General features: G+C 38.5%; 1 protein-coding gene across 1 annotated transcript in view; it reads left to right on the forward strand.

Moving 5' to 3' along the window:
* Positions 1 to 23,845, forward strand: part of GTDC1 (glycosyltransferase like domain containing 1) — a 181,702-nt gene that overhangs the window by 41,916 nt on the left and 115,941 nt on the right. Inside the window, exons 4-5 of the mRNA XM_030454512.1 lie at positions 8,524 to 8,634; positions 18,016 to 18,226. Of these exons, the coding sequence (XP_030310372.1) occupies positions 18,045 to 18,226 (182 nt within the window). The 5' untranslated portion in view covers positions 8,524 to 8,634; positions 18,016 to 18,044. The remainder of the gene's footprint in view (positions 1 to 8,523; positions 8,635 to 18,015; positions 18,227 to 23,845) is intronic.

Genomic DNA, 23,845 nt, shown 5'->3' on the forward strand with positions numbered 1-23,845 from the left:
AGTTTTAAATGCTCAGTTTGTGCAGTGTTTGCACTGAGGAATGGTGTGGTTTGGATTCTTTTTTCAGACTAGAAAAAAACCCTATCTCATGTACTTTATATTGCTGCAGTTTAAAGCATCGAATTACATACTTTTGTTTACTGGGTCAGTAGTTTCTCCAAAATGATAAGAAAAATATGCCTCTCATCCTCTAGTCCTGCAAGTAGAACAATGAACATACCAGCACTGATGCACCAGGAGGTTGCTTTCAAAGCTGTTGCAGAGGATGATGTGATTTTTCTGATTTAATAACTTGCTATCTGCAGAGATGTACAGGTTTGGATGTGGATTTTTTGTCCTGCTATTGGAGGCAAAGAAACATAAAAAACCCAAAACATATATATATGTTAAAAGAACTCTTTCAAGTAAAAGAGAAAATAAGGATCACAGCTCAAGGCAGAACTCTGTAGTGGGAAAGAACCTGGGATCCTAGGATAATTCATGTTGGAAGGGATTGTTGGAGGCCATCTAACCTAACGTCCTGCTCAAAGCAGAGCTGGCTGTGAGCCTACAATACCAATCCAACAGAGAATTTGATTATGGAATATTTGAGTATTACATGATCTTCTTCTGTAATGTCTGCATTTAATCTCGTGCAACTTTCTAGTTTACATTGAGGGATTATGACTCAGAAGGCTGTCATTTATGTTCTTTGACATTATAAAATATATTCTGCAAAAGACTTCAGCTGATTTTTCTGCAGAGTTGGATTCTGTGCAATCAGAAGTCAGATCAGTACCTCCAAGTGTAGCAAGTATCTTCTTGAAATATGTTCCGGGATTTATATATAAAATACATAATTATTTGCATTTTTCCTTTGCTCCAGCAATGACTTCATTGTAGGCATTTCTTTTTCTACAAAGATTTAGTACGATTAACGGTTACTATAGAATGCTTACAAATGTATTCTTTCTGAAAAGAATTGAAAGAGGTGGGTTTTTTTTCTTCTATTGGCATTTGAAAAGCACAAAAAGTGACTACTACAACAGAATTTTATTAATGAATGATTTACACTGGTTCCAGCTGTGACCATGTGATTAGTCCTTCACTAAGCAACAATGGGTATTTTCTTTCTGCTTTTATTTGATTTCCAAGAATGTGTCATCTGTTACATAAACTGCTGCCAGTATACCCCATGTAAACTGGTATTTTTTATTTCCCTGAAGCGTAAGATGAATACTCACCCATATCCTTCTGGAAATACTGCTTTAAATGAATTGGGAATTTTATTGGCTATATCTGATTCAGCGTGCCAGAATCATAAAAATTAAAATATTTATTAAGCTCACTAGACTGTAGAATGCCTTGTTGCCGGGTAGTGCAAAAGATAGATTATTTTCACTTTTACTTTTCTATCTTAATATTTTATTACAGCAATACAATGTGTTATAGAGGTGGACAAGCCTGCAGATTGAAATGTGGATAGTCCAGATTGTTCCTTTCCCTCGACCATATGGTGTAGTTCTAAAAGCCTTTTGTACGCTGTCTGTTCAGTTAATTGTAAACTCTGTCTTTAACGTCCATTAAAAAAAGAGATATATATGTGAACTGAAATTCAGCCTATCCATTGGTAAGTAAACTTTGCTAATATGTAGATCAAAATTCACAGTCTCCTGGTAGGTTTTTCTTTCTGGGTGAATTTGAAAGTCTTTCACCGTTCCTTGGTAACGAACGTTGAGCGTGTGCCTGCGGAGGGACAGGTTTTTCCATTTCCTCCTTGGGAAGGGGGGGTGGGATTTGAGTATATAATGAACATTTCATAATATTTTTGCTTGGCAGACAGCTCTGCCAGTGGGTGATGTGCAGGAACATCGAAGATTTCTGACAGATGGATGGTAGGACTGCTAATACACCTACACGCGTTTCAGCGTCTGATGTTCCCGGTGTTTCTCTGATGCCCAAGAAGCTTGTGCTCACACTTTGGTCTGATGTTGCCTGGTGCTGGGCTTTAGAAGAGCAGAACCAAGTTTTGTTCTGCATTTTTCATGTGCCACAGACGGTAGTTTATTATAGTCCTCACAAAGCTGAGCATTTGTTACGGAGGCAAAGCTCTTTTTTTTTTTGTTTTTTTTGTTTTTTCCATGAGTGTGTGTAATAAGTTAAAAATTAATTGTTATGGAGTTTCAGAAGTGATTTTATTATCTTTTGTCTCAAGAAAGTATTTTGGAAAAATGACTCTTTTCAATGAAGTTTGGATTGATGTATCTGAAGAGGAAAAAAGGAAGGAGTAGGAGTCTCTGAAACTGTTCTGTGGGTCCCAACCTGGTTTTCAGCACTGGAGAGTGTTTGCTTATTAGTGGGATTTCAGTCACAGGCAAGGCTTTGGAGATAATTCAGTAAAATTAAAACAAAAAAGGCCAAAACACTGGAAATCAAGCAAGAAGTAAATAGCAGTAGTGGAGAGTGAGACTAATGTGCTGTGAGGGGCCTCTCATAATGAAACATATTGATCTGTAATGTGTATCTGAAGTTTCAAAGGACTTCAGAGATTCTTTCTATCACCAGATGAATGCAGAGGAGTGGAAAACCTTAGGGGATATCAGAAAAGAAAAAACTGCACCTTTTTTTTTTTTGCCTGCAGAGATTAAATTTAAAAATAAATCTTGACCTTTGTTAAGCGTGCAGAAATGGAGAGCTTCAGCAAGAGTCTCCTCAAAATGGAACAAATAGTGACAAATTAAAAAAAATAGTAAAAAATAGTGCATCTTCCCATTTGATTGTGTGCTCAGAGTGAAATAGTGTAAAAGTAATGAATTTAAATATTATGAAGACAACTAAACAGCAAAAAGCTGCTGGAGAACCATCATCTTATGCTGCTTTTCTGTTGTTGTTTACTCCTAAGCCTATACAATAAAATATTTTGCTTAATAGGTTCTTCTGAGACATCAGTTTGGTAAAAATGGTAAAAAAGGAATAGACAGGTTATGTGCTACAGAGCAGGAATGGATCCTGCTCAGCTGAAGTGTGACCAGGATCCTGCTCAGCTGAAGTGTGACCAGGGGGATGCTGTATGCACTGGGCAGTCTAAATGGTGAACAAATGGCATCTTCCTTTCCATACTTTTCGGCTGTAGCTTGAGATCACTGGGAGCAAGAAAGAATCTGTGTGTATAACTCCCAGTTTTTGAAATCCATGTTGCTCAGAAGCTTTGAAATGTAAGAAACTCCATTTTATGAGGAGAGGCTGAGAGAGCTGGGGTTGTTCAGCCTAAAGAAGAGGAGGCTCAGGGGAGACCTCATCACTCTCTACAACTCCCTGAAAGGAGGTTGGAGCCAGGGGGGGTTGGTCTCTTTTGCCAGACGACTTTCAACAAGACGAGAGCATGGTCTTAAGTTGTGCCGGGGGAAGTTTAGGTTGGATATTAGAAAGAATTTCTTTACGGAACGAGTGATCAGACATTGGAATGGGCTGCCCAGGGAAGTAGTGGATTCTCCTTCCCCGGAGATATTTAAAAAGAGACTGGATGTGGCACTCAGTGCCATGGTCTAGCAACCGCAACAGTGGATCAAGGGTTGGACTTGATGATCTCTGAGGTCCCTTCCAACCCAGCCAATTCTATGATTCTATGATTCTAATTTTTGAGGAATCCAGCTGTACTTTTGAGAGCTGAAGGGGGATGAAGTGACTTAATATTTGTTGTAGATTCCATATAATAAGAGCAGTTTTCAAAGCCCATGAGCTGCCAGTTGCAGAGAGTGTGTAAATAGCAAAGCTTCCTGGGTTTACTGTACACTGGCAATTGTTGGTTGACATCACTGGTGCAGACAAGATGTGGTAACTTGTATGGTTGAAAAAAAACCCAAAAACCACAACACTTTTGGTGATGATTCCAAAATAGGAGAAATAGAGAAGTCACAGAAAATTGTACGGCTTAAATAAAAAGTAACAGTATTTTGTGAAAAAAAAAAAAAAAATCTTAATTTGCTTGGATTTTACTAGCTGTTTCTTAAACTTTAGTGGTATGCATGTCCATTCAGAAACAGGAATTAGTGATGCCAGCTTAATTTGCAGAACAGCAGAGTTAGAGACTGCCAGTTTTATAGACTACATATTTGTTGGATTTGTGAAAAGGCGAAGAATTTTTTGGCTGACTTGAAGGGTTTTAGTTTTGTCGGAAAGTCTCTTCACAACAAAGGGATTCAACAATTTTAAAAATGAAGTTGAACTCTGATGCTTCTCGGACTGATTGAAAACATCACTGGAGTAGTTTTACTTGTACTGGACAGGCTGGATCATCGTGGTAGAGAGAACTTCATAGAGATGCAAAGAGGTGGTTGGGCTCTCAACTTGTAGTGTTTACAGAAGAGGATGTGGACAGAAGGTCAAAGTAGGAACGTAGAAGAGCAAAGGTTGAAACACTTAGACTTGGAGGAACATAGACAGAATAGGTGTAGAAGAGTGTTAAAAGACTTAAAGTATTCATGAACAGGGGCTGAAAAGGAGGGAGAAAGAGGACTGGGGAGATATTAGAGTGTATGGAGTAGAGTTCATCTTGGTGCATGACTCTTTGGCAACATGTTCCTTTTTTTTTGAGGAGAAGCTGGGACATTCCAAGCAAGCCTAATGAAAATGATAAAAATCATAGAGTTGGAGAATACTTGGAGCTGGAAGGAACCATAAAGATCATCTAGTTCCAGCATTCCTGCCATGGGCAGGGATCCTTTTCACTAGATCAGGTTGCTTAAACCTGGCCTTGAACATTTCTAGGGAGGGGACATCCACAAAATGGGATGAAACAAGCCTCAAATCTAACTAGGAGGAGGGAGAAAAAAATCAGAGGTGAAGAGGAGAATTTTGGATTTCATGTGGTGACTTGGAGCAGGAAGAAAGAGATTGTTTGTAAATGTGTTTAAGACAATTGGAGGTGAGAAGAATTGACAGATGGGTGAGACTGGAGGTTAGGGAAGGAAAATAAAACAAAGGGAGCTGTGAAGCTTTGCTGCTGGAATAGCAAAAAAAGGACTTGAAACTGGAGATTGTGGTGAAGAATAAGGCAACATGGGGTAAGAGAAGAATATCTGAGACTGTAAATCTAGCAGATAAGAGAAATGGTGGGCATGTTCATGCATAGGAAAAAGCTGAAAGTGAGGGTAGCTTGAGACAGCAACGTTTGGAAGATTTCTCATTGAGGTAGCAGGTGATCTGCTGTGAGTCTGTCCTTGGTAGAGTTTATTTTGTCATGGAAGAAGTTTAAAGAAGAAAAAAAAAAAGATGAAAGAGAACTAAGCTCCAAGAGGAAGTAACTGGAGAAGATGGTGAAATAATTAGTAAAGAAGGTAAAAGAATTGGAAGCAAAATAGATGTTAACAAATGAAAATGAAAAAAATGAAACTAGGGATTCAGTCATATGGGAAATGATTCATATGGTTTCAAGAAGTGTGGATTTTCCTTTTGAAGACGGAGTGCATCAGCTAACCAGATGAAGAATGATATTAATAGAAGATAGATACCTTACCCTGATTGTGCTATGATTTTTCCATTATTTTTTAAAAACAAAAAAGGAGCAAAAGTTTGGTTTTGTATTTTATTACAAGGGAGTAGGGACACAGGAGTCACTGTTCCTTTCTGCTGCTCTTGGCTTCACTATAAAACTACTGGTAGAAAATTGTCCAAATCACCATTTTAATGCAAGTTTTCTCAACTGTAAAATAGAGGTAACAATACCTACCTACAAGGTTTAATTTGCTTGTTGAACTCTTCAGCATTTTTTGATGAAAGGAGATGAATGAATCCTCTCATTCTTAATAATGGAAAAACAGCAGGCAGAAGATCCAGTAGGATTTGGGGGTTGGAGGAGGAGATGAACCAGTTACATTTTACTGTTTAAATCATATTTTTTAAAAACAAAAACATTTGAAAATCCTTAGTTAGAAGTTATGTCATTATTAGGTTTATTTATTGAATCCAAGAATTTTCTTATTATTGTCTTGTAATTTGAATATGCACATAGATTTGTTTTTTACCCTCTGAAGATAATTTAAGACTCCTCTGACTTTCAGAAGTTGAATGATTCATCTGCATTCCCTTTTTGCCTCAATTGCAGATAAATTCTTTTACTCTTACCTACATATACAAAACTAAATCAAGTATTTCTCTGTCATCAAACTCTTTGTCAACATTTCTGGAAAGGCTGCAGTCCTGTGTTTAAAAGTGGTAGACTTGGGAATAATAAGTAAGCAGGGAACAATAAGAGTAACAAGTACATGAAATTCTGGGTATATATGAGTATGTGTCTGCAGTATAATTTAAGCTAACTGGTAGTATGGTCAGGAGAAAATTTTTGAGAAAATTGTTGACAAAAGGCATTGAGTGAACTCATGTTGAGTGATAAGAAAATCAGTGGAGGGATTAGCCTTCTAAACCCTGTTTCTGAAGCCTTTTTGCTATTCAGATAGGAAATAGTCAAAATAACCTTTCCAGTTAGAGTCAAAGGAAATGCTGTGTATATTCACCAGCAAGTTTCTTAGAGTCAGGAGTGCCTGTAGATGCAAACTTTACAAGTGTAGTGGTGTGTCAGCAACATCACAGGTGTCATTCTAAATGCCAGCAGTATGTAAGTGGTATTTGTAAAGAAACACAAAAATATGAAATGGTCTATGGCTGCTAGTCAACCATTACACAACTTCAGTAAGCCAGAGCCTGGTGCTTGGTTGAGTAGTTCATGTGAGTTGAATGTACATTAAATATCAAGTGGTGTTGCATGGCTTGAAAGGAAAAAAAGATCTTCAAAGAAAAAAAGCAGACTTTTTTTTTTCTTTTTCTAAGTCAGTCTGTTAATGCCCAAGAAAATGCTTCCATGACTGTTAAGAAACCAGCTGTCTATAGAGCCTAGGAAAAATCATTGATGGGTCTCTCTTGTCCACAGTCATTCAGAGCTTCAGTGGGAAGGCAGAGCTGCAGCTCTGAAGAGTAGCTTGAATCAGCTTGCATGAATATTGCCCTCTCCAAGGATATTGGCATGCAAAACAGATTTTGTTCATCTTAGTGCATCTTGAATGCACCTCACAAATGGATTCTTAACCACTTGGAAATGAGCAGAGTTTGGATGAGGTTCTCTTCAGCGGAAGCTAACGAATGTGTGATTGATTGAGATTGTTGGAAATAACTCCTTTTCTCTTCTCAAATTGGTACTGCTTACTCTGAGGTGTGGTCTGTGTTATTTTCCACTATGTGTACCTTATCTGGAGGCAACCTGTGTAAACACAGGGACACCCTCTTGTCATACTGAACATCCAGCTCTCCCCTACACCTCCTTAATTATATTTTAATTAAATCTCTGGTATTCAAATTGGGAGAGTGAACTGCCTTCCAGAGCTATTTCTGCTTCACATGTGGGGTTAAACCAGTTTCATTTAGCACCTTCAACTTATAATTTAACTGATCTTTGTGGGACCCACCTCTGCTTAAACAGTGGTGAGACGAATGACTCCTAAAAGATGCAGAAAGATCTGAAGCATTTGCACTGTAATAAGATAAAATCCATGTAACCTCTCTTACCAAGACACCTCTCTTAGACTTGGATCCATTTTATGAAAATTAATTTAGTGAATCTCAATGTCAATAGATAACTGAAGATAGGCGTAATGTTATCTCCATAAGCAAAGCACTTCTTTGCCTTTTTTTTTTCTAAAAGCAGCTCAGCATAGTGGTGTCCAGAGCTACCCACACCACCCCAGCACAGCACAAATGCATCTTTATTTTCTGCTCTGAGTGATGTGTGAGGATGCACCAGCTTCCTTGGATCATAGAGTAACTTCCCATATATCACCAATAAAATCCACTTAGATAAAACAAACTTTTGGGGCCTAAGTTTGCTTTGCTTGAATTTTTGCAGACCTGTAACACTGCAGTGCTCGGCAGAGTGAATTTTTTACATTGGCTGGAAGAAGGTGCAGGTATTAAGGGCAGAAGTTTACGAAGGTGGAAATGGTTCACAATTTCCCTTTTTTCAGCTGACAGACAACATTAAGAAACTTTAAAATTACCTGAATTCACTGGAACTTGTAGAAAAGACAAACGGAAATTGCATTTTCATGTTTTACACAAATTAAAAATTTTAAGTGGCAATGATTCCACCTCACCTTAATGTAAGTTCCTGCTTTGTGTCTTGGTTAATTGGCAAGAAGTTTTCCCAATCCTAGTCATAATGTTTGGTATGTTTGGGGTGGAAACCTTCACAGCAAAAGTGCTCATGTTTGTCAACTAGAGCAGCATCAGGTCTTGCAGAAGTGCAGGAAAGTCAGTGTTAGTTCTGGTGAACAGGTACTGAGAGTTCTGAGTCCTGGTGAGTACCCAGGTGTGTTCCCTCAGTGTCTTAAGCACCCCAATTTGATTGGGGTTTGTACATGAAAAAAACCCCATCATTAAATATTATTTTAGCTGTAGCATTGCTTTGAGTCCAATTGCATGTGGAAGGCTCTCTTGAGATAACCACTGCCTTTGTTTTGAGGGTATTTCCAAGCTGCTCCCTTGCTTTTCTTTCAGGTTTCCAAGAGCTTCTCTGGATGCCTAACTTGATGGTTTTGCCAAAAAGGTTCCAGTGGTCAGAATGACTGTATAAGCCCTATATCTTTGGTACGAGCCAGATCTTCACCAGTAAGCTAATTTTTTTGATCTTTGTGACTTTGTGATATAGTGGGAATATTAAGCACAGACCTTCCATGCATGAGGTGTGAATGGTTTCTCCTGTTGGCTTGTAATGATATCTCTGGCATTTCATCAAATCAGCAATGTCAGCAAGAGCACCTGCTAATAGCCAGCTAAACTTTAAATAGTTAGGAACTTTCCAGTAATGACCTTAAAATAGCTTCTTCAGCTTTGAGTGCTGCAGTGAAGATGTTTTTCCCTGCATCCCAGTATTCGTGGCCATTATAAACTGTACTTAATGTTCTTAACACTACACCAGTTGGCAGGAGGAGCACGGTGGGTTCTGCAGGTTCTCTGGTGGTGCAAATTGGAGTTGACAGCATCATTTTGGTTTTGTTGAACAGGATGTTGATTTTGATAAAGGTTTTCACGTTTTAGAAGGGAAGTTTTCTGAGCATGGCCAGTTGACTCAGGAGGGGTAAATGATTTTCACACTGAGGTTGTTTTTTTTGGTTTTTTTTCTTTTTTTTAGATGGTGATTCTTAATTGAAGCTAAAGCCAAAATCTTAAGTGAGTTTGACTGATTTATAATGAAATAAAAGTAAAAAACCCCAAACCTGTTAACTCTTTTCATTAAAGACTGCAATGCTAATCGTGCTACAGATTTTCTTACATGCAAAAAAAGCAAGGTTTTTAAGGCACAGGCGTTCTGCTGGTGGTGATTTTAATGGTGCTTTTCTAATATCAACCATCTGATAGTCTTCAAGGAAAAAATTTACATCCTGATATCTTCTGTGCATGTCCTTGCCTTGCTGTTGTCTGTGGTGGTGCTAAAAAGGGCCACACTCCTTTGGTGTTTGTCAGGGTCTCTCACAGACATTGATATTTGTTTTTGCAGTATCTGTTTTAAAACATTAGCTCAGAACCTAAACTTGTTTACAAAACAACCAAAATAACCCTCTAAAACAGATTGTTTGGAGGGGCTTGGATATTGGCTTTACTGATGAAAAACAGTATTTCCTGAAATGCTCACCATTCCCATAGACAAATGATAGCAGGCATCTGTATTTAACTGGGCTGAGTATTTTTCAGCTTTCTGCAATGTCTGTATCTACAGATATTTCCCTGTGGAGGATACAGAGCCCCTTCACCTTCTCTTACTTGCAAAGTAAAGGAAAATGGATGAATACACCTTTTTTTTTCCCATCCCTTTAAGCAGAATGGAAAGAACTGGTGCAAGTCATTAGATTTGCTAATCTTGGGTCAGCAGAGATGTTGGGGAGTACTTTGGCTGTGCTCAGGAGCCTTTAGTATTGCTACAGTCCTTTCAGAGGGTTTAGACAAAACTTGAATCTGTGAGCTTTTGAGAAGTTCATGAAAGAGAACGTGGTGCTGACTGGACAGAAGTGAATGAGTTGAGTTGCTGTTCTCCAGCTCATAGCATGAAGCATTGGTTGAGGTCTCTCCTGAGAAGACTTGAGTTGGGCAAGTGGAAGACCAAAAATTATTTCATCTGTTGAATGAACTTACTCCTTAAAATTAAGGATTTCTTTATGCAGGTAACTTGCAGCCCTGGAGTTACTGGATGAATCCCAAGACCATCGTATCCAAACTGCTGTAGGGATCTAATACTTGAGTGTTAACTTCTTTCAACCAAACAAAACCCCAATGATTTATTCTCTTCAGTTAAAGGTTTTGTAGCTTGGCAGAATCCTCATGATTATAATTTTAAATTGTTTGTGTTCTGGGTCTTTAGGTGAATAATGTGGCAGATATGTTTGGCACCACTTCTGATGTCCATTTTCTATCATGAGTTGATTTCATTTAGAGGTGACCTTTTTGGAACATGTTGTGAAGTTCATGTATCTGTCCCTCAGGAATGCTTCTCTGTGTGGGACTTTTTCTGGATTTGGCAGTTGAACTTGAGTTGACAGTAGATCTCATCCCATCCTTGTTGACTCAAGGTGTGACTGGAGATGCAGAACCTTTCATCACCTGTTCAAGTGGTTATTTGCTGCCTGTAAAACAAACCTGGCTTGTGCCCACTCAAAAGTTGCTGCCAAACATCGCAGGCTACTAAGCCTAATGTTTAAATTAATGTTTAAATTAACCCTTGCAATTCCATTTTCTGTACAAGAGCAGTGTTTTAGGTGCTAAATCCCAAATTTCCATGATACAACTATGATTTATTGTTCATCATTTCAGGTTTTACAATTTTCAATTTGGTGCGTGAAACACTGCATGTTTTTTGTTGCAGGGTTATTCTCTTATTTCACAGAGCACTTAATGATGGCTTCTAATGAGGGTTTTGTCTTTTAATCAATTAGCTAATACAAAGTATGGACTAAATCTCAAAGGAAATCAGTTAAAATATTTACAAGTCATTTTTTGGAGCGTGTGTGTATGGTCTTAAACTTGGTAGGAGCGCAGGCTGTAACACTTACCTTTCTGTACAGAAGCTGGTCTGAAGCCCAGAATGTGTGGAACACATTTCTCATCATATTCCTAATAAATTGGAGGAATTTCAAAATGCCAGCCCATTATTACCAGACTGCTTCTTTTTCTGTAATAGGGAACTAGCAACTAATATGTCTTCTGTCAAGTTTAAAAATAGCGCTACAGCTCCCATTACCACACCTATTAGTTCCCTATCCACTCAGATATTCTAAATCAAGTCTTGTTCAGATATTTAAACCTAATGTAAGCCCTGAAGATCATCAACATTATCAGTTTTTTACTAATAGGTACAGGACTGGGAAAGATGAGTCTTTTTAACTGTCTTGAACCTTTACGTATTGTAAACACAGTCCAAATAAGTTGGAAAAAGCCAAGATATCATTAAACAGCGTTAGCAGTCTCTGTTAAAGTATGTTCCCATTATTCCAGGCTTTTGAATTACATGGCAAATGGGAGCTTATAATTAACTATTAAATCAGAATAACTAATTGTCTATCAAATACAACTGCTAACCTTGCATTTTCAGGTTATACTCCTATATTAGATCTGTACTAATTTTAAATGATTTCTTTTTCCCCCAAAAATCCTATTCGTGGCTGAAGAGCTACCCAAAATAATTTTAGCACTTTTTGTGAGGATAATTGAGTCTTTAACATCTACTGCTCTGCTGCAGGCTTGTCTTGGCTTCTCTGAATCTATTGGAAACATGAAAGGGGGGAGGCAGAGGAACAAACTCTGTGGGCAAGGAACCCAGTTTGCTGGCCATGGGTGGTCGTGGCTGTAGATGGTTCCCTGGCAGAGCATGGCCCTAGTTCTCCAGCACACCTCTTCACTGTCTTTCCCCCTTCCTTTTTTGGCTTAGAAATCAAGGAAACTTTCTCATAATTAAACAGTAAAAATACTTACTTTTCCCTTTATTTTTTTTAAGTTGAGCTCATAAAAATAGTTTACAGGCTATTTAGTATCCCTGATGCCTTGTTCTGAGTAGTACTTTTATACCATGTGTTAGACTTAGTAGGTCAATTAGAGACACACAAACCAGGTTGTGTTTTGTAATTGTTCTTCACAAGGTACTGGGAGTCAGGAGGTTGGCTGGTGAAATTTCCCTGAAAAAAAGTTTTTTGAGTCCAAAGGAGGATGTATGCTTCCCTGCTGAGGTAGTGGGGCTGTGTGTGGTTTTGAGTTAACCATAAATGTGATACACAGATGCTTTTCTCCACTGGAAAAAAAAAAAAAGCAATAATTTCTGTTATTCAGTATTGATTAAGATGTTCAAAGATGTTGATTGAGGGTGGTTAGGAGTATGGATGCAAAGTATTTACGACAATCTCGGACTGTGTCAGGAAAGAGGGTGGGAAGAAAATTCTAAGGGTGGATATTTTTTTTACTTTTCTCCCACTGAAAAAACCCCAAATTTAATTTACAGTGAGAAGTGATGAAGGCCATTAGTGTCTTTGCCTAGATAAAAGAATAAAACAATTTAAACACTGAGTTTAAAAATGCATACTCTGCATATGCATTAACAACTTTTTCTTAAGGATTTATGGCAATATTGTTTACTTAGCATGCACAGGATAATGTGCAGCTTTTACAGCATGCTACTTTCTAAATATGTAAACCAAAAGGAGCCATTAGTGTCTCTTGTGTCAGTGTGTCTCTGGATTAATAGCCCTGGGACATCTTTAAACTGTAACTTTGAATTCCTGCTGTTGCATTTCAGGCTTGAAAGCACAGATGTAGGAACTGAACCCGGTGATCCTCTCAGTTTGCTTTTTAGTTAAGATTGAAACAAGTTGTTAAAAATTCTGTTGTTTGTAATTCCAAGTGCATCACCTCAAGCACTAGATGGGATGCAAGCCTGTCCCGTGCTCTGAGGTGTGAGTGTTTTGGGGAACATAATACTGAGACTGAAAAAAAAAAAATTGCATATTTTAAATTGCATTATAAGCAGTTGGGCTTTTGATATATGTGTCTTTCCAGGATGTCTTAAAATAGGCCATAGAAGAAGAGTAACTTGGCAGTCCTTTAAGCAAGTACTTCAAGTAAGTGTCATAAATAAACCTTGCACGGAAAGGGATTTTGAGGATGGAGAATCCTTACCTGAGACCATTGGGAATTCTGGGATTTTCTCCCTTTCAGTCTATTTTTAGTGCTGGCTGGGATTTGATTGTTGGTGTAACGAAGTCTTGGCACACATAGATGTGGATAATAAGCAAAGTGAAATTATATGTTGTATTAAATGTTTAGTGGAACAAGAGCAGGCAGTGCAATCCATACTGGTTTTGCCATAGACAGCACACAGCACCTGCAGGTAATGCTTGGTTTTGGGGTTCTGTTCTGTTCTGCCAGCTCTCAGGTTGTGTAGCTGGGGCAGAGTGTGGCTTAGGGGTGTCAGCAGTAAATTAATATTAGTGCTGATGCAGACATCTAAATAAAGGTGAAGGATTTTGGTTTACCACCTTCTCAAAAGAAGCAGAGGATTTCTTGCCCTTTCCAGTTGATTTCTATAAAAGATAAGTGTGGCCTTCTCGCTTTGTGCACTCGTGGAGTTCAGTAATGACAAAGCTGGGTACTTTTGGGTGTTCAGTTTTGGTCAAACATTAAAGTGTGTGATTGTGCTTGCAGGTACAGCTCGGGGGTTGCAGTGAGTCAGCCTGCTGAGTGGGAGGTGCACACACCACATCCACACATGGGGTGGGTGAAAGTCGTGGGGCTGGGAAGGGAGCAGTGGGGGAGGAAGGAAGGTAAAGACCCTGTGAAAACCTTTGAAAATCCTGTTTTATCAGAAGAAGAGTCTTTACCTCTGTTAGGTGTCTTCAGCTAAAATCCTCAAAGGTTGTAGGTATGTTTATGTCCACAACACATACCTGATGGGTTTCATAGTTGGTTGAGCCACAAGATACTGAACCACGTGTGCTCTGGATCTGGTGGTGGAATAAATTTCTCATACGTGTGGGACTGTGACCGTTGAAACCATCATTACTGAAACCATATACCTTATTTCCTGTAACTAATAGCAGCTCTCTACCTATGGAATATATTAACAATTATTCCTTTGGTTTTGGATTGTTGCTCAAATATTTTGTTGGACAGATATTTAAACATGAGCTGTAATTTGTTTTGTCTGTATACGTCAATGAATGGAGCTAATTATGGCTTTCTGATGTGAGCTGTGCTGATGTTTGTGAAACCACAGGTCTGTTTGTAAGGCAGAGTGAATGTGTGTTTAATAACCCATGGAAAATGGTGAGTTTTCTCTACCTAGGTTGGTTAACAAGAATAATTTCGTTGGTGTTCTCCTAGAGTTTTGAAAGAAGTCATGGTTTCTGTGGCTAGTTGTACAGCTAATTCTTCCATGGCATTCAAGTAAATATTTATTATTCTGCTGGTACTCAGAATTTCTTTTAAAGTAAAATTATGGGACCAGACAGCTTTGGCCCATTTAGGGACTCAATTTCTTGCCATTTTTCTGTGATGTGCTCACCATGCAGTAGAGCTGAAGCAAATGACAGAAGTCTTGGATGAATGTCCCAATGAGATCCTGGCTTTGAGACAGCACCTAGCTACCTACCTAAATATCTTCAGTGTACCTCTGTATTAGTCATGGCATTTGACACTGTTACCACTTGGAAGGATTTTATTATTTCAGATAGTTTCTGAATAATTTATATCTCAAAGCATTTGCTGCTACATTGGGTATAGGCAGAGTAGCAGATTTTCAAAGCAAAGGATGCTGCAGCCCTGTGGATGGGGCTGAGCTGTTGGAGGAACACCCAGGATTGTTGGCTCCAGAGAGGAAGCACTGTAATGAGAAAGGGGAAGCAGGTCTGTTTTTCTAGTATTTGTTATTTTCTTTGAAATGGGGAAAAGAATACCTGGAGTGATTTATATTTAATTGAGGATTGCATTCCATCAGATAGGGTGAATGTTCTCAGGCCGTTTATCAGCTGTGTCTTTTTGAGACCTCTGAGGAGTATATGGAACATATTTACCTTAACTTGGCTAGGTCAAGGGGAATAAAGCAAAAATAATAGATGTTATTTTTGTATGTGAACAAAACTGGAAGTCATGTGGGTGAAATATGAGGTGAATGACTGTGTTCTACCTCCTCTGTGCCTTTTTAAATACAAGAAATTATTAGTTATATATAATGTAATTTCCTTTGCATTATCAGTGTATCTTCTTGAGAGAAGATTTACTGCTTTTTCATTGCTCCAGTTAGTCAATCCCTGAAGCCAGTGTGACATAAATGTGCTGCTGTTATTCTAGTAGTTTCATAGTTAAGTTGCATCTTGGAAAAAATGCAAAAATAGCCCCCCAAAACAAAACAAAACCCCCTCACCAAACAAACAAAACCTCCCAAACAAAACAAGCCATAGTTGCTCCTTATATAACATTTTTTCCTCAATTGAATTTGATATATATTGCTGGTATTTTATGAAGATAATAGGGCACTGGAATCCATCAAGCAATGGTGAGGACTTAAATGAGCAATACCTAAAGTTTGGGGGTGCAAGACTTTTGTAAAAAAGCCACTGAGCTTCAGATTGTCTCATAGAAACGAGTCAGTGCTGGTTTTCACCTGCATGTTCTGCTGTTGAAGGGGTTATTATTGTGAAGAATTTAGGCAACAAGAGCCATCTAACACCATCTTCAGGATGCATCCACAATTTTAACCTCGTTTCCCAGTGTAAATAGCCAAAGGGAGTTTATTGCATAGGAATATTTGTGTAATATTTGCATAACGTGCTTTTATTATTAGGGCTAAAGGTAGGATAAAGGCAGAATAACCTAAATGTCAGCATCTTCAAGCAATGAGGAAACCTGAGAACTGAAAAAGCCTCTGATCATCAGCATGTACAGTCATTCTCTGTCCCTGTGAGGGATGCACAGTGAAAACTGTTGCAAAATAAACCCAATGAGCACGCTGTTGAATCAGCTAAACCTAGTGATAAAACCAGTTTCAGAACTAGTCTGCAGTGCAGTTTGGTCAGACATTTCATGAAAAAATTACTTTATTACTGATACTGCTAATGATTTATAAATTAGCAGCAACTCATTCTCCCTGAGTGACTGTCTCAGTGGCATTTACCAACTTTTCATGTATATCCCCCCCCTTTTTTTTTTCAAGGGTTGAATTTGCAAATCACTTCCCTCTAGTCCTTTGAGTTAAATTTTCAGTGACATTTGATGACAAGTGTAGCATGATTAATTACAAATTGTTCTTTAGGTGAATAGTGCATATTCTAAGACACAGCTTGTGTTTTTATAGCAGTTATTACCCTGCAGACTCCAAAGGGGGTTTGGAATACAGAATATGATTTCTGTTACATCTTTGTAAATTCAGAAGACATCAATGATCTCAAAAGTGTGATTTTAGAAAGCAGGTCAGTGGAAAAGAGATCAGAATCTGCCTTGCTACCTGAAAAGTACCAGGCTCCAAGATTCAGTGAAGTCTGTGCTTCCAAGAGACTGCCATTTGAAAGGAACATAGTTGTCCAAAAAAATAAATTATTTCAAACAGAACAGGAAAGTGAATGGTACAACAAATCAAAACCTTAATACAGGCTGGATTGAGGCAAGAAAGAGCAAAGAATACTTTATCTCTTACTGATTGATCTGTAGTTAGCCAGATCTACATCACTGATTCAGCTTGCACTGTGATGGGCCAATGACTCGAGAGGTTTCTTACATTTTGTCTCCCAATTAAATTTTTTCAGGTTAGGATTTCTATTGCTGGCCAGTTGATCTTTTGACAGCTACAGTGCACTTGTCAGGTTTGTTTGTTTGTTTTCTACCCTCTGATTACAGAATACATGTGTTTTTAGCCTGAACTTGAATTTAACTAAATTTCAAGGTTGAGACGAATGATATTTTCTGGAGAGTATGTAGCTCTCTGTTGAATTCTCACTTCTCATCACCAGAGGCTTTGAGAAGATAAGGATTACACTTTGAAACCACTAGGAATTAGAGGTCAGGAAATGGATGTACAGTCTTGCAGTATACAGCATCAAACATGAAGCCTGAGCAAATAAATTCAATGGAGCATCCTCCCTCGTTGAGAAGAAAACCATCAGAGAGGCAGTCATGGGTGGTGAATACCTTTCCATGTTATGTTTTCAACTTTTCTTTGTGATGGTTTTGCTTGAAGCAGCTGTAAAGGAGCTTTTCAGTCTCAAAACTTTGTGACTCATGAAAAAGATGAGCAATAGTCACAGGGTTTTTCATCTTTCCCTTCACATTGCACGTTTTGCATCCTGTTTGTGAGCAGCTCTGTGGCTTCTCATCTTCAGTACTGTTCTCTTCCAGCCATTTTTGAGCACTCAAAGAAAATAACATGCTTTTAATCTCCTGTAGGGTCCAAGTGTGTTGCTCTGGTGATCCCAGCTCACAGTGATTTGAAGAGACCCAGAGGGATGCTCAGACTGCATCTCCCCAGGCTTCTCTCTGCCTTTAAGTGGTTTACTCAGATCACCATTGTTAGCAGCTATTGGGACTGAACTGTGTTTGAATTGTTCTTCAGTTTTATGGAAAAGAGGGGAAGCTTATGTTAAAATGAATAAACTCCTTCCTAACTAATGGAAGAATTGTGTGTATGTAGGAGTAAGTATGTAAAATAAAGTGGCTTTTAACTATCAGATAGAAAACAAAACAGTTCAAAGTACACTAATTTTTTTAAGTCCTGATTAATTTAAAAATTACAGGTGGTGTCTCTGAGTCATTGAAACTAATAGATGTGATAATTCTGTCATCATAATTGCTAAGTAAACTTTTCTGAAATAAACTCATTAATACAAAGTATTACTTTCACGGGGAAAAATGAAGACACTCTAAGGCCTTGCAGTGTGGTTCTTTTTCCAATATAACTTTCTTAAATAAAACCCAATAAGGAATATTTATAAAGTAAAACATTTCTCTACTGTCATTTTGCAGAATCCAAATAGATCTGAAGTACTTGGAAGATGAGTGTTCTCCTTATTGAAGCTTTTTATGGAGGCTCCCACAAACAGCTGATGGATCTTCTCCAGGAGGAGCTACAAGAGGACTGTGTCCTCTGTACACTCCCTGCCAAGAAGTGGCATTGGAAAGCACGGACTGCTGCTCTTTATTTCATGCAAACAGTGCCCACAAGTACTAATTACAGGTAACCCAGGATCTGAATAATTCCTAAACTCAGATTACAGAGAGGCTTTCAAGCAGGGCCTCTTGAGCTGAGTCTTTGGTTATGTGCATGCAAGTTTCTATTCACAAGCAAATAAACACTTGCAAATGACAAAGTTTCTCTTCTTGCATTGACTTCTTGGGGTATAATTGGGAAAATAGTGCCAGGTTTTAGAGTTTCCTAGACTGTTTTACCTTGTGTCACTATTTCTTGAGAGTCTCTAAGTGCAAGTATAGGGGTACCTGTGTGTGTATATGTGAGTATGTATGTTTCATTTTAAAAACATCCTCATCTTGTCCATCAGCCAGTCTCATTTATCTGTGTACTACTCAAGCTGACCTGGAGCATTAAGGGAGCAGTTTTATCTTAATCACAGACTGGTTTGGGTTGGAAGGGACTTTGAAAATAATACAGCTCCAATCCCTCTGCCATGGGCAGGGACACCTCCCACTAGACCAGATTGCTGGAAGCCTCATCCAGCCAGGGTTTCAACACTGCCAGGGATGGGGCAGCCACAGCTTCTCTGGGCAACCTGGGCCAGCATTTTACCACACTCACAGGGAAGAATTTCTTCCTAATGTCTAACTTAAATCTCCAGTCTTCCAGTTTAAAACCATTACACCTTGTCTTGTCACTTTGTACCCTTGTAAAAACTCATCTCCAGGTTTCCTGTGGCCCCTTCAGATACTAGAAGGTGCTCTAAGGTCTCCCTGGAGCCTTTCGTTCTCCAGACTGAACAACCCCAACTCTCTCAGCCTGTCTCCAGAGCAGAGGGGCTTCAGCCTTCTGATCATCTTTGTGTCCTCCTCTGGACTTGCTTGAACATCTCTGTACCCCTCATCTGTTGGGGCTGGGTTCTTGATGGTCCAGTTCTGTAATATGCAACTTTGGATGTCAATTGTGCATCTGTGTAAGGGGAAAATTTCTATCAGCTGGAGATTGGAATGATATTCAGGTGACCAGATACCTGTTGTGTAGTGAGAATCAATCACTCCAGACCCAATCTGTCTTTCAGCCCAGCAATTTTTCTTGGCCTACCTGATCAGTTGAGGTGTGGCAAGTGACCTGTCACTTGTCACGGTGTGTGCTCTGCTCAGGGTGCACAGCAGAGCATCACAGAACGGGTGGTAAATGAGGATTTAGCTGACTGCACTTTCGCAGAGAGAAATGGTGCATGGGGTGTTTTAGTCCAAGCAGATACTGTTCATCCACAGAATGAACTTCATCAGGACTCTGAGCACATCTCAGCAGTGTGCTGAGTAGTTACAGATCAAAACTGGCTCTGGTATTTGTTACCAGGAGCAGGCAGACATCATCGTTTGGGGAAGGGATGCGATTTTTCCAAGAGTCAATCTTGTGCTCCAGAAGGCTGCCTTTGAACAGTGTTACCCAAAACAATGTCTTATCAATTTTGGAATGCCTGCTCTATACATGGACACCTTTTCTGTGCCTGCTTCTGACTTGCATTTGAAATAAGCTGCCACCCCAAGCCAAACATCATAATTAATGTTCCCTGGTTTGTCTTGCGCAAGGCGTTTAGCGTTGGTTTCCTCTCACTTTCTTTTTGCAACAGTTTTTGTTTTGGAGGAGTGGATATGACAAACTGTTATGTAAATTTGTCTTGTATTGCAACTGCATCCTCCAACGCATCACAATGTTATCTGTGTTCCTTCAAGGTCAGCAGCCCAAGCTGTCCAGCACTAACTGTATTAAACTAATCAGACATCACTCATAGACATACACTTCATTAGTTTAACTTACAGTTATGTTGACCTAAGATAACTTAACTCCAATTTGTCAAGTAACCCACATCTTGGGGGAAGGGAAGGATGAGAAAAAAAACCAACCCAACAACCAACCCTAAAAACCCCACAAAAAAACCCAACCCAAGAAAATACCCTCAACTCATCAGCTTGAAAACTCACTTGAAGTTAATAAACTTGCAATCTGTCATAGACTTATGTGCAAATATAACCTTTACTGACAGCAGATAAATCCCATCTAACCAGTAGTGCATCTTAAAGAGAGGAAAGCTCTTTCTGTGCTGTTAGGGTTTGCTCAGAATTAAATAGTCAAAGTTCACAATGATACAATGTTTGAAAAAGAGAATGAACCTTGCCCAGGCAGGGCAAAATTTTAGGATGAAGGGCTGATGGTGAGAGGGAAACTGATCAGGGGTACCTTCTCCTTTACTTTCACATTTTTAATTCTTGTTCTGTAATTGAGTGTTTCAGAGTATTTTGTTAAATTGAAAGTATAACTGCATCAGACTGCAACCTAATAAGGCTGACTACTCTCTCCTATTAGAAAAAAAACATTGATGAAAATTAACATTGATTCTTTTACTTCTAGCTTGCTAGTAACCACTAAAGAGCTGCTTCCCAGGTAGTAGATTAAGACAAAATTCTCATTGCAAACTGATAGTCTATGTTTTGAACTACATACTTAAGCATTTACCTTTCTTGTTAGATCATGGGAAATACCAGATTTGCATTAGTTATAATACTGATTTTTTTTTTTCCAAGTAAAATTTTACAAGTGATCTTCTCAACTGTGACTTTTCATAAATACCTTGTTCCTTTTTATGCATTTAATAATACAGAAAGGTCACAAAGTATTTTGAGCACAGACACATATGGTAATGGAGCTGCGTTACTAAATTTTTATTTTTGAACTGTATTTCAAGATGCTGAACTATACTTTATTTCAAGATGCTGGTATGTCTGAGAAGTACTTTCTGGCCCTGGTAAGTCTGGTATTGCTAGACACCTATTCAGGAGTAGTATGTATATGTTGCAAAAGACCTTTACTTGTAGACGTACAGGCTGGTGGTGGGAAGGAAGCAGGTTTGTTAATTTTCAAGTGCTGTTCAATGAGTTAAAGCACAGTCTTAAAAAGTACTTTTGAAGCAGAGCATACAGTGCAGAATCATAGAAGTTAAGTTCAGTGGCCAGAGAGCTTGTGATGAACTTGCAAATACTTTTATTGGAGAGCAGACATGCACTCCCTTGAGCAAGCCTTAAAGCTGAGCAGATAAGGAGCAGTGTGTCTCGTGTTACTTCTGTGAACCCTGCAGCCAAATTCTTGGTGTGCAGCAAGATGATGTTCCCATGCAAGAACAAGGAGGTTTACCCAGAACTGGCACAGGGAGAAGATGTCCTCACCCTTCCAGGGGAACACACGTAGCTGTTCTGGAAGGCTATCAGACACTTAGTGTTTTATCTGCAGCGCTGCATAGATTTATAATATTTCCCCAGTGCAAAGGCTGTGCTGTATTCTCTAGAAAAATGTTGCTTTTCGTTGTGCAGTTTGTTGTTAAGCCAGCTCACATCTTCATTCATCTCCTTGAAGGAGGACAGAAGTCCTGATGAATGGGGAAGCTCAGGCTCGCAGTGGTTCCTTCCAGCTTGGGAGGCCAGAAGGAGAGCTTTTAAAGGTGGGATACTTGGCTAGTGAACTTGAAATTATCTGACATTCTGATGTAGAGCAGCCACAGAACTCAGCATTTTGAAAAGTTTTAAGAAGCCTATACATGATTCTTCCTTCATTGGCAAGAAGGTCTCTGTTGGGAAGTTGCATGAGTACAAGGAGTTGCAGCCTTCTGGTGGCAGTTCCCAAATGACAGCATTTGAACTGTACTGAAAAAGGGCAGGATTAGTGTCTGTTCTCTAGACAGGTTTTTCAACAATTACAGAGTTCTGGTAGAAGTTGATGGAATACTGTCATCTTCATTCTGTAAATGAGGAAGGTCCAGCAAGGAGCCATGACCTTCTCAGGCTGCTGGCAACCTGCAGGGTTGCTGCGTTCTCTGCTTTGTCTCTCAACTGGCTTCAGACAGCTTGAACTCTTTGATAAATGTAGGTGTTTCATCTTGTCTCAAGTTGTTTTCTATAGCACACAGTAACTGTTTAGTCATTTTTGGAAAGCAGGCAACAAAAAGGATTTTTTTCTTTGTATCCTTCATTCAGGGAAAGTTATCAAATTTGAAAGTATTATTGCAGAATTCAATGAAGAAAATGCAGTTGCTTGTCTTTTTTCTGTAGTTATTTTCTTTATTGCCATGAAAAGTCTTTTAAATTTCCAGTAATATACCAGTTGATATGACAAGCTAGACAAAAACATTTTATATTTTAGGGATCATCCTCTATAGAAAGTAACTGAAAGCCAAAATAGTTACTAGAATGAGGCTTAGATCTGCAAAACAGAGAGACTAAATGCAGTGTAGCTTCCAGTTTTTTTAATAGCACTGCTAGATTATTTTAAATATATAAATATAAATATTATGTGTAACATTCAGTACTGCCCCCCAGGTAGCTGTTCATATGAATAAGGATTTTATTTGTAACAGACTCTAGCCCTGCAATACCCCTAGGGTAAGTGTTAGCATATATATACCCCTTGATATTTGACAACTATATTTTATAGACAAACTCTATGCTTTTTACATTTTACAAAAGAGAAAAGAAATCATTGCTTTCAATTAATAGAGCTCTGAAAAAAAAACCCAACCCCACTAACCTGTGGGGTGTGATGTTCAGTAATATATTGTATATTCCAAGAGTATATAATGTAGATTTGGGTTTTTTTGTCTTTTATTTATTTTTTTTTAAATAACCTATTACCACTACTAGATTTTAGATTATTTCAAATCTGATGCTTTTATTATACGTTATTATGGGCTCGATTCTTTACTAGCTGATGGATTGGTGTTGCCTAAATGTCCTGTTAAAAATGGTGATCCTATACATTTTTATTCCAGTGAAAAGTGCAGTGTCTGAGTGGTCCCACTGAAAACATAACTCAGCTTGCATGTGTGAGCATTCATGAGCTGGAGTACTGACTCTTTTCTGGCAATTTTAAGAAAAACTACCTGCCAGTAAATGTCCTGGGGAAGCGTTTGAAGATCTGAGTTGAACTAAGGCAATTTTCAGTCATTTCATTAAAGCTGAATGCATAGGTGCCCATTTGTGCTAGGAGTATGTCTGTCTTTTTACATCTTTATGTCAAAAACTGGAAGTGTAGGGTTATACAGTGTTTGTAGGAAGTGGAATAATCTTCCCTGTGTTAGTCTTCCCAGCATTTGGCTCTAATAGAGCGCAGGTAGGAAATAAATAGATTTCATGCATGAGTAGTGTGTCAGTTAAATAAAAGATAACCACTTACCTGCAAATGATAAAGAAATTACCTGATATTAATTCTGGGGGGACAGTTTTATGGTGTTTACTTCTGTATACAGTATGTCTAGAGAATATATATCTATATCTGTATCTGTATATATCATAGAATCATACAATGGCTAGGGTTGGAAGGGACCTTAAATATATCATCCAGTTTCATTTTATATATATATATATATATATATATAAAACTTGCATCTCATTTATGATATCAAATACAAAGAGTGTGTATTTTGGTCATTTTGCTCAACTATATTATATCTGAGGAGGGGACATGGGTCACCTGCTTGGAATTGCTCAGTAATTTTCTGCCCACAGCCCTTCTAATTTTAAAGCCATTTTTGTGTTGCTCAGCAGAAAGTGAAGAAGTGTGTGTGTCTTTATGTGTGTTTTAACTGCAGTTTTGGTCAGGTGTAGTGAAGTG

Source organism: Calypte anna, chromosome 7 (genome assembly GCF_003957555.1).
Source record: "Calypte anna isolate BGI_N300 chromosome 7, bCalAnn1_v1.p, whole genome shotgun sequence".
Lineage (NCBI taxonomy): Eukaryota > Metazoa > Chordata > Aves > Apodiformes > Trochilidae > Calypte > Calypte anna.